This window comes from Chionomys nivalis, chromosome 4 (genome assembly GCF_950005125.1).
Source record: "Chionomys nivalis chromosome 4, mChiNiv1.1, whole genome shotgun sequence".
NCBI classification, from domain to species: domain Eukaryota; kingdom Metazoa; phylum Chordata; class Mammalia; order Rodentia; family Cricetidae; genus Chionomys; species Chionomys nivalis.
In genome coordinates, this window is record NC_080089.1 from 35400468 (window position 1) to 35412278 (window position 11811).

Consider the following 11811-nt stretch of genomic DNA (forward strand, 5'->3'; position numbering starts at 1 on the left):
TAGCAGAATGCTTGCTGGCATGCTCTTGGACCATGAGTTGATGAACAGCACTGCAAACAAAAGATATAATTTTTTTATATTTGCAAGTGTATAAATATTTCTACTTACATACAAACACATGTCATGATATATCCCTGATCATAAAAAAACTCTAAAATACACACCTGAACATGGAAAGAAGCCATGTTGCTGTAGGGCATGGTGGGATTACTAACCTGGCAGGGAAAGCATCACTGAGCAGAAGCTTTCTCAAGAGTAGGTGTCAAGTGTGTCATAGTCACCTATACAGAATAAGTGTCTCACTGCAATTTATATCAATGAGGGCACTTGTGACAAAATGTAACTGTGAGGAGAGTGTGCAGTATGTCAGTCAGTGATGGAAGGAAGGAGGAAGAGGAGGATAGAAAGCAGAATCTGGGAGAAGTGGAACACCCAAGGTGATGGGAAGCAGAGAGCATCTCTAGCCTCAGAGGAACTGCTGGAGTATCAACACCCATCAATCAGCACAGACAAGTGTCAGGCTTTGGGAAATCCTGGGAATAGATGGCCCAGGGTTTCCAGGCTACAGGAGCACAGGAAGGGCTAACAGCTCACCTGCAGTAGAACAAGCCAAGAAGGCCTGGGGCTCTAAGGCTGGTTACAGAAAGATGTGTTGTTGCAGCATGTGTATTTCACAGTGATGTATCTTTCTGTAAAGGTCTGATTGATGCACAGGTTAGAACATTCCTGAATCATATACTGGATTCTGGCACCTGCACAGGAAAAAGGGAAGAATTAAAGTGTATGCATTTGTGGAAAGAATCAGCTCTCAACGGTGAGGAAAATCAGGCTCCCAGGTGGAAGATCCATTAGCCACATTGAGGTAATCACAGGGAATTCTCTGAACTATAACCACATAGCACTAATTTGGCTAAAGGAATGCTTCATGTTCGCAAAAATCCTGAGTGGATTTTTTTAGTTCAAATACTCTCGTCCCTGGGTCTGTTTATTGAAGATACACAAAGAACCACCCGGATTCCTCACAAAATATTTTTCTCCCTCCACAAGTTTGTTAGCCTGACCATGAACCTTCAGCAACAATTACCAGAAGCAAAGGTACTTTTACCTTTCAGAGAGGCAGGTGCTCACACACACTGCTTTTGTGGTCAGCACTATGAAAAGGACTTTATCTCCTTCCCACAAGTAAGCTGCCCGCCCCCCAAGACCTCCTGGGCATACACACCTGTAGAGACTTTTACCATAGCACACTGCTGGTCACGTTCAGTCTCACAAGTGCTTTCTCCTTTCTCACAAATCCCCTCCGAGTTCAACAGCTCACACTGGAAGCAAGACAGTGCTGAAAAGATGAAAGCAGGTGTAAGAGGCTCATTCATCAGACAGGAACTGATCATGGAGCTCTGGTCAATGAACAGAAAACATCCAAAGCTGACCCCTGTAGGGAAGCCTATGATCATGGATCCTGTAAAGGGATAACTTGAGATGCAGAAGTGTCATATACTGGAAATGGACAAGGCTGAGTGGAGGGGGAGAAAGCTCTGATGCTGGGTACCTGAGCCAATCACCCAGGACCTGACACACCCTTCACATCCCTTCTTCTTTGTTCTGTCAAGGACCTTCTTTGCCCCATTTCCAAGCCAAATTTAGGACCATGTACGTGAAGGTTTAGGAAGTGAGAGTGTGTGTATATGCAAGAACTCAAGAGAGAAGTGAGAGAAGGATCAGAAAAAGAGCACCAGGGCCAGGACAATGAGATGAGGGTACTGAGGATGCTACACTGTGCACAACAGTGGGAAGGGAAGAAGGGATGTATGGATATGGGGTGAAAGGTATAGAGATAAATCTAAAGACTGTCAGGTCTTACACTGTGTTCCACACCTCCACAAAGCCTAAGAACATTTGACAACATGACTGCCAATCATATATCCAAAGTGAAAATTTGCATAAATAAAAGAATAATTCTCACATATCAGTCACAAAAAGTCATTTCCTGCATCCATTTAGAATGCTGGAGAAAGAAAATCTACAGCCTATGCAGATTCTAAACATTGAAAAATAATTTTGTTTCTTTTTTGAGATTATAACGTAACTACATTCCTGTTCTATAATTATAACTGCTATAATTCCCCCTTCCTTTTCTTCCCTAAAAACCTTCCCATGTACCTTTGCTTCCTTTCACATTCATGGCCTCTTTCTCATTAATTGTTGCTATAAACATATATGATATATGTTTAAGAATATACTTATGTATTTAGAAATATATATATTCCAACATAATAATAAAAAATCACATAACTCCAACCTGCTCAGTCTGTATAATGTCATTTCTGTGTATATTTTTAGCACTGGTCATTTAATATGGGACCAACTGGTGTGATCTTCCCTGGGAAAGAATATTTCTCCTGTTCTCAGCATCCTTTAGTTGCCTATAGTTCTTTCTATAGAGTTGAGGCCTTCTAGGCTTTCTCCCTCAATCCCCCTGAATCCACGTTAACATTTCGTGCTAGTGGCCATGTCAGAGGATCAGCAGGCAGCAACTGAAGCTCAAGGTGTCAGCCCACCAGGAGGAAACTCCTTGATGGGTGAATCTTAGATAGGCAAGGCGCCAAGACCACAGGCCCTGGGATGTCTTTGCTTTGTTGTGCCTTTTCATGTGTGCTGTTGTTCTCTTTCTCTGGTACCTTTATGATGTGAATGTGTGTGGAGAGATCCCCACTGCCTGTAATGTACTGTGTTTATCTCATGGAAACATCCTGTTCTAACTGGGCATTTTTACCTGTGGATTATTATGAAGGTGATTTCTTCCTAAGCTGTGCTGTCTAAATGATAATAATAATGTTAGTTTATATGAAGTTTTGGTGATTAAAAATATTTAAAAAATGAAGTATCACACAGCTACAACAACAAGTTTCTATTGAGGAGTCACATAGATTGCGACTTAGGTTAATTGTTTTAAGAAAAGCAATTGAGTCCCAGTTAGCCCAGCTAGCTTAAATTCTTTTAAACATAGGTTGGGAGATGTGCTCAGAGGTTCACAGATGAAACAAATCTTTGAAAATAGCTTAGAATAAGATGTTGATTTTGTCAAATAGTGTTGAGGTCAAAAATCCAAGAAGACAGTCTAAAGTTTTAGAAGTCACATAGTTGACTGTGGTACTCTTTAAAGTCAGGCAACAAGAACAAAGCAGCCTATTATTACCAGCTGACACATTTTCATGCTAGGATTGGTTGATGATCCAAGGTGATGATTAGTTCTGTATGCCCATTTCTTTCCTCGATTTCCTAATACAAGAAACTATTGATGAGTGGGCATGCTCCATAAAGATTTAAGTAGAGCTGACTTGGTATGGGAAGTCCTTCTGTATATGTGTTGACTTTATTGGTTAATAAAGAAGCTGCTTTCAGCCAATGGTTTAACAGAGTAAAGCCAGGCTCAAAGAGATGTATAGAAAGACTAGGAGGAGTGAAGAGATGCCTTAGAGCTGCCAGAGGGAAAATAAGCAAGCTGCTAGCTGAAACCTTGATGGTAGACCACTAGCCTCATGGTAAAATATAAAATAATAGAAATGGGTTAACCAAAGATATTAGTCAGCTAGCAATACACTTAAGTAATTGACTAAGAAGTGATTGAAATAATATAGTTTCTTTGTGATTATTTTCAGGAATCTGTGCAGCTGGGAAATTAACAAGTATCCTCGTACAACACTGACTGACTTTTTTCATATATAAATGTTACGTTTGTGATTACTTTAAGATTCCTTATGAGACTACATTTTGAGATAAATAATAAAGTGATTGATTCTTTCTTTGTAACTGCAATATGCCTCTTGACAACAAAAGAGTTGGCTAAGAAAGAAATACTTCATGCTCGCTCACGAACTGTTAATCTTTAACAAGTTACTTGGATGTAAATGTATGTGGGTTCTTAGGATGACTCTGTTTTAATCTTGTAAGGGAGACAAAAAAAACCCGTTTTTTACTTGTACTCATTATAATCATTGTCTTGAAAAATAGAATGTAACCATTGTAATTTTCATATTGCCTGAAAGATTTTGTAGGAGTATATAAGCTGTTAGAAAAGGTATACAGAAAAAGAAGACATTAAGGTAGAAAACTATCAAAAGTGTGTGGATGTCATTTTCCCTAATTCCCTCAGATAGAAAAGTCTAGCACTTGCATGCTCTGTGGATTTCCCTTTGAGTCCTGAGCTCCTGGTGGCTGTCCCCCTGGCAGAGACAATTTCTACTGCTGTCTTCCTTGTTCAGCAGATGTTTAGGCAGTCACGTTGGTGGTTCTTTATGAGTGCAGCTTCTGGCATTCCCAGGAGACACAAACTCACAGCCAACTCCCGAATCTGGCTCTTAAAATCTTTCACCTCCCTATCCACAAGATCCCTGAGCCTTAGGTACAGGAGTTGCTTTGTAGATCTGTCTGTAGGGACTGGGTTCCACAACTCATTTTTCTTGGTTGTGTTTTTTGTAATGATCTCTGTCTTGAGCAAGAGAACTGTTTCTCACATATTTGAAGGCTAAGAAGTAGAACATGAAGTTTCCAGCAGATTCAGAGACCTGATGAAGGTATTACCTGGTTCAGAAATACCCTCTTCTGTGTATCAACACAAAGGAGAAAAAATAAAGGGTTCTTGTGTCTTTAATAGGGCACGTTTCCCAGTTGAAAGGGTTTTACATTGGGAAAGCATATACATATAAGGGAAGACATTGTTGAACTTCTGAAAAGCTAATGGCTAGTGAAATTATTAACACCATATGTTACTGACAAAGAACTTAATTGAGAATAGGTAAAGAACTTCCTGAACTCAAGCAATCGCTAGGGAGGGGGATAGTAGGATAGATGTGCTATGGAAGAGCTTATGGGAGAGGGTGTTCATAGGATTGGGTAAAGCAGAGAAGTACTGAAATAAACTATTCCTCCTTGCATTATTTTTTGAGACAGTCTCACTAAGTAGAAGGATCTGTTCTTATATTTGTAAAAATCGTTTTGCCTCTGCCTCTTTACTGTTTAAAGCATGTGCCACCATACCTAGGTATCTCTTCTGTTGCTCTACTCAGGACACAGAAGTGCAAAAGTCCTCAACACAAACCTGAGTTTCCATGAATAAGAATGCAGTGAGATGCTGGAGCTACTGTTTGGGGCCAGTGAGGCAGAAAATGTACCCCTGAACTGTCACCAAGGGCAGGTGTCTCTGCCACATTCACTGCTGGGAACCAGCACCTAACTACAACGCATATCAGTCTGGACACATTTGTTGGAAAGGGTTGGACTGAAGAGAGGAGGAGGAAGAGCGTGAAATGTGTCAGTGCTGGAGGGATAGCGGGAGAGAAGGAAGAAATCCGGTCTACAAAATGGGGCAGGGGCACTCGCCATGATGAGAAGCAGAGAGCATCTCTATGCCCAGTTGAACTATCTAACTATAACATCCTATGCTGGTATGAACATATTTCAGGGCCTGGGCATGGCGGGGAATGAGTGATTCAATGTTGTGAAGACACAGGAAGACAAGGAAGGACTAAACGCTCTCCTTAGAATAGGCCAAGAATGGGCAAGGCCTCTAAAATTTGTTGCAGGAAGAATTGTCCTCACAGCACTTCATATGCTTCAAGAAGAATTCAGGCACATGTGAGAACACCTGGAACCCATGCAGGATCCTGCCACCTGGTAAGGAAGTAGGGCAAGAGGCAAAAGGTAAGTGTTTGTAGAACCAGTGGCTCAGCAAATGAGAAGAGCCAGGCTCCCAGGTGGAAGGTCCATCAGCCTCACGGAGCTGGGCCATCTTCCCTCAGGTCCTAATCTGACTCCAGATAGAACTCAATCTCAAAATTGCTTAATGGAGTTGTAGGGTCCAAATATTGATTTGCTGAATATTTCCACCTAAGAAGTTCCCAAATCATCACCCAGGGAGCCCTCAAAAAGCATATTTTTCTCTCAATAGGTTTGATCCTCTCAGTCAGAGCCAGTGACAGACAGTACAGGGATACAGGAGGATATTCTTCTGCAACAGGAAAACATGTCATCTCATTATAGCTACTTTACCCCCGTGGGCTCTAGGGAGGCAGGCAGCCCTCAAGGGACAGCAGAATCCATCATCCTGAGACTTCCTGCCTTACACACCCACGGAAGCTGTCCAAAGGACACGGGTTTGGTCATTTTCAGTTTCACAGGAACCTTCCTTGTACAAACATATTCCCTTAGTGTGGAACACAGTGCACTGGAAACACATCAGAGCTGAAAAGGAAAAGGCAAGAGTCAGAGGCTCCTTCAGGACCTGGAGTCAAGAATCAGACAACAGCCGAGCCTGTGGTTCTGATGAATGAGTAAAAACCAATGGCTGGAGAAGGAGCCTGCTGCGTGAAGAGTGAGAAGGAAGGGCAGTTCTGCGAAGAGGTTTGAACCCACCATGATGGACAGCTCTTCCCAGCGTCTCATTATCGTTATCCTGTCAACAGTAGTCAGCTTCTGGGAAAGGGGATGTTTGGATATGAAAGCTAGTAGAGGAGAAGAAAAAGAAATACAAGGAACTTGGAAAAGGGCATTAGAATCAGAAGAAGGAAGAAGGGAAGAGGGCTATAGCATAAGCATCCTTCTAGGTGGATGTGGGAACATGGGAATTAGTGCTGGGGATTAGTGATGTAAGGCTCAACTCTAAAGAGTCAGGTCCTTCTGCTGCTCCTGGTCTCTTCAAAGTACAGGGAGCTGTGGCAATCAGAATGTCTGATCACAGGTACCAGCCCCTACCTTCTGCCAAGCCCTTTCTGGGCAGGAAGAACAACAGCAAGGAGAAGTCCAGCATGGGCAGCAGTTGCTTTCCCATTACACTGATATCTGAGACCAGGGACTAGGACAGAGCAAGCAGGGTGCAGCTTCAACAAGACCCACGTATAGCTATCTCTATTCTGGGAGGGGGGCCCAGTCAGATTCCAGACCATGGACTTAGCATGCATCCTAAAGAGAGCCCAAACCTTAAGTGTTCTGCTCACCTCACCTTCCCTACCCAATTAGTCAGGTACTTCTGGAATTTTTACAAATGTCTACTGACTTTCAAAAAGGAATTCATGACCCAATGTGCAGCCATATTATAACCCTGTCAGGCAAACTGCATTAAAGATGTGCACCCTGAGCCTCCAATATAACTAGAAACAGCTCAGATAACAGATATATTTAACTGACCCAATAAAGGAAAATAACAGAACAATAAAAAGTTTATGATTGCCGGGCCGTGGTGGCGCACGCCTTTAATCCCAGCACTCGGGAGGCAGAAGCAGGTGGATCTCTGGGATTTCGAGGCCAGCCTGGTCTACAAGAGCTAGTTCTGGGACGGGCACCAAAGCTACAGAGAAACCCTGTCTCAAGAAACCAAAAAAAAAAAAAAGTTTATGATTATTATTCTACTGGGAAAATTTAACAGGATAGTAAGGAAGTGATTTTATTCTCTTAAATGTCTTTATTCTTTGATAATTTTGTATATGCATACAACGTTTCATGATCTGATCCACCCACAACTTCTCCTTTCATTCTCCATTAAGTTCCCTCCAACCTAGGTTACCACAAATAAACAAAAATGTAAATAAATATGAAACACTGCATATAAAAACACATAAGACATAGCAAAGCCTGGGTCATAGGAAATGCACAGTATTACCAAAATGAAAGACCGGTAAACCATTTTTCTTAGATATCAATCACCTGAACAGGAAATCTCTATTAATACAAAGAACCTAAAGTTCCAAAAATAAATTAAGAAGGAATAAAGCTATTTGACATACATTGTTTGATTTCAATATTTCTAAATATCTACAATCATTAGTGTTTGTAGTCAATGGAAACAGATGGAAACAGACCTAACTGAATGTGACCACTAGATAATTACAATGACAACAAGATAATTCTAAATTAAGGATGGTATTTCAAATAAAATGTTATAGAAAAAAACTAAACATTCTTAGGCAATAATTTTAATAAATAACAAATAATTGACTCACACTTTAAACCACACGCAGAAATTCACACAAACATTTCAAAGACAATTATATAACTGGAAAGTGAACTTTCTTTGAGTTTAAGAACACAAAAGCCATTTGATGCACAGTAACCATGAGACAGTACAGCTGACTAGGAGCAGGGGTTACCACCTCTTCTACATTCTGAGTCTAATCGCACTCGTCAAAGGGAGTTTCCAGGGAGACGTAACTGAGGTGATCCACTCAGAATGTTGGTGGAACCATCCCATGGACTAGAGTCTTTTTTTTTTTTTTTTTTTTTTTTTTTTTGATTTTTCGAGACAGGTTTTCTCCGTAGCTTTTGGTTCCTGTCCTGGAACTAGCTCTTGTAGACCTGGCTGGCCTTGAACTCACAGAGATCCGCCTGCCTCTGCCTCCCGAGTGCTGGGATTAAAGGCGTTCGCCACCACCGCCCGGCCTAGAGTCTTGGTCTAAATAAAATAGGTAAAGGATGCCAGCTGAGCACTCATTCCTCTCTGTTTCCTTACTGTGGGTATAATGCGACCAGTTTCTTCACACGCCTGCCACCGTGCCTTCCCTGTGTGGTGAAGTGTTTTCCTAGAACTGCAATCAATCCCAAATAAGCCCGCCCTTCCTTCCTTCCTTCCTTCCTTCCTTCCTTCCTTCCTTCCTTCCTTCCTTCCTTAAGTTTCATTTGTCAAGTATTTGATAATGGCAATGAGAAAGGTAACTAACACAGGCTCCTACCGGATGTGAATCAGGTTTGCACAACAGGAAGTACAAAGAAATCAAATTGTACCATTGTTACATTCTGGAGCATCTTATATATAGAAATCCTCATAGAAGTGCTTTCACATTGTAGAACCTACAATGAATTTAGAAACGCCTACCCTGGTTGATGTTTTGTTGATTGCTTACAGGATAGAGTCATCTGAGAAGAGAGAATCTCAATTTGAAAACATCCCCACCATACTGGCCTGGGAGGTATTTTCTTGATTAACGGTGGATGTGAGAGGTCCCAGCTGACCATGGCCACTGCCAGAATTGGGCTGGTGGTCCCAGTGGTACAAGAAAAATGGGACCAAGCACCAGTAAACAGTGTTCCTTCCTCAATGGCTTCTGCCTCCAGATTCCTGCCCTGCTTCAGTTCCTGATCTAACGTCTTCAGCAATGGACTGTAACCCTGACGTGTAAGATGCTTTTTATCATGGTGTTTCATCACAGCAAAAAAAAACCCTAAAACATCACCTAAATAGCATCAAATAGTAAATGCTTCAATTGTGTTCTAATCATATAGTACTGTAAAAAAGAATACACAAAGATGCAACAGCATCTAAATCTAAACAAAACTGGTTGAGTGAAATAATGTAGATGCAAAACACCATCAGTTATGCTGGAAATTCAGCTCAGTGACAGAGGGTTTGCCTGTCATTAACAGTCCCTGCAAGTGAGCCAAGGACCACGTGTTCACAATCAAGCAAAGCCCTATCAGCTGGCTTTGGAACTTAGCTCTGTGGTAGGTCACTTGCCTCGCAAGCCCAGGGCTACCTGTTTGCTCCCTAGCATCCCCCCACAAAGAGAGAGAGAGAGAGAGAGAGAGAGAGAGAGAGAGAGAGAGAGAATAAAATAAAGGAAGAAAAAGTAGAAAAGAAGAAAAAAGAAATGAGGCGGAGGCATTTATTGTATAAATCTAAGAGTGGAGCAAAATGGATAGTTAGCATTTATCACGGACTGACATGAGGGCATAGCTACATAGTAGCAAAGAAACAAAGGGAATTCTGAAAATGATGCTAATATTCTGAATCTTAAGACCAATGATTAGGAGAAGGTATATGGCTCCCAAATTATAAAACATGGAAGACCTTAAAATGGCTATGTTTACAGCATGTAAATGATACTGAAATTATGGGATTTTATTCTTATTAAATTTATTTAGAGTATATGTGTTTGTCTTCTCTGTGTGTGTGTGTGTGTCTCTCTGTGTCTCTCTCTCTCTGTCTCTCTCTCTCTCTCCTAGGTAACCCTATCTATAGTGGTTGGAATGTTAGGCATTTTCTTTGAATGGTCTGTTCTTGGGTGGGGTTCAGGTAACTCAGCTTGTGGTTCCTCTTGCAGCCAGGCATTGCCTTAGGGTAAACTACTGAGACTGGGACCTCTTATTACATTTATGGAGGGCAGAGTTCTACTCTCTGGCAGGTTATAATGTTTGGAAATAAAAAACTTCCTTTGGGTGACCTGTTTATACTTAGCTTATCATGGCTGGCCCCTACACCAGCATCTCTCACTTTCTAAAACGTCCACCAGCAAGAAGGGAGAGAGCAGGAGATGCGATCCTGTTGTAGTGGAGTCCTAGTGATATAGAGACCATGCCTCTGCTCAGTTAGAAATCACCCCACATATTATATATAAAAGAAAGCTCTTCATTCACTAAAATGCCAGAGTGGCTGTGCCAAGTGCCCAGAGATCAGCCTGGAATAGATGATCCCACTAGTTTATATGGACTTTGTCTTATGCATTTTACATGTGCTATTATTATTAAATCTCTTTTAGGTTCCTGCTCTTGGGACAATATAAACAGCAATAGGAACCTGCAATTCTAACCACATGAGCAGATGAGAAATATATATGACAAAAATATTTCCAGAATTATTTCTTAAGTTCTTGTTTACTTATTGGATTACTTGCTTGCTTGCTTGTTTTATGAATAATTGTCACCTGGGCCTATCTTACCAGGTGGCAGAATTGTGTTTTTCCTGATAAGACACAGTGGGCTAAATGACAGAGCAGAACTTAGTGATGTCTATCAACCTAAGCCACCTATTGGAACTGCCCTTTAGATGTGAGTCTTTGTGAAGTGAATGGAGTGGAATGGCTGGTCAAGTCTGGTGAATAAACATTCACATTATAGCATCCTAAACTGCATTTATCTGTAGCAGGCCTGCTTAGCATACTACTTATCTTTGGGGTATTTGGGGGAAGGTAAGGGATCACTAATCCCTTACCTAAGTTCTGCTTTGTGTGATTTAATGTCCCCTAAGTAGATCTGTTAACATCACTTCTATTACTTTTAGTTTCTTCCCACCAGAGGTAGTGAGAGAAGACAGAACCCTCAGAACCCAACCTCAGCAAGACTCATTTACATACAACCTGAGCTGTCAATGGGATCCCCTCACCTGCACTGAGAAGATAGCCTGGGGAAAGGCAGAGACCCAGATCCTAAATCACTACCCCTTGCTTGCCTCTACTCTGCCACCTAGTGACCAAGGTCGATCTTTCTGACAGCACTAACTTTCAAAAGGGGATTTCATGGATTCATGAAGTTCGGAATTGCAGAGGAATTCTGACATCTACTGGCTAATGAGCCTGAAGGCCTGCTAGACACTACCCCAGCTCTTTATTGTGATATTAATATTAATATATAATTAAAGAAAAAGGGAAGTTTATGGTTTAACAGTAATGTGTTTGTGTGTCAAGTAAACAGGAGGTAAGTTGAGCTAGCTAGTTTTTATGTCAATTTGACACAAACAAGAGTCATGTGGAAAGGGGGAACTCAACTGAGAAAATGCCCCCTGCAGATTGGTCTGTGGGCCATTAATTGATGTGGGGACCCCAGGTCACTGAAAGTGATATCAACCCCAGTTTGGTGGTCCTAAATGTTATATGAAAACAGGCTGAGAAAGCCATAAGGAGCAAGCCAGGAAGCAGCACTCCTCCATGGCCTCAGCTTCAAATCCTACCTCCAGATTCAGCCTATGTTTCCTGCCCTAGAGTACCCTGATAATAGGTTACAAACTGTAAGATGAAATAAACCCTTTCCTCTCCAAGTTGCTTTTAGTCA

The 11811-nt window shown here is 41.5% G+C and overlaps 1 protein-coding gene across 1 annotated transcript; it reads right to left on the minus strand.

Annotated features, from left to right (window-relative positions):
• Nucleotides 1–627: 627 nt before the first annotated feature.
• On the minus strand, nucleotides 628–6826 carry LOC130872719 (prostate and testis expressed protein 14-like). Its single transcript, XM_057766933.1, has 4 exons — nucleotides 6751–6826; nucleotides 6127–6240; nucleotides 5645–5670; nucleotides 628–726 (listed from the first exon to the last, which is right to left on the minus strand). The coding sequence occupies exons 1-4, from the start codon at nucleotides 6824–6826 to the stop codon at nucleotides 628–630; spliced, it is 315 nt and encodes a 104-aa protein (XP_057622916.1).
• Nucleotides 6827–11811: the final 4985 nt, after the last annotated feature.

Coding starts and splice junctions, on each gene's coding strand:
- LOC130872719 (XM_057766933.1), bottom strand. CDS start 6,826: ATGGGAAAGCAACTGCTGCCCATGCTGGACTTCTCCTTGCTGTTGTTC. Junction 6,241..6,750: donor CAGAAAGGGCTTGGCAGAAG/GTAGGGGCTGGT, acceptor TTTCCTTTTCAG/CTCTGATGTGTTTCCAGTGC. Junction 727..5,644: donor GGATCCTGCATGGGTTCCAG/GTGTTCTCACAT, acceptor TATATGATTCAG/GAATGTTCTAACCTGTGCAT.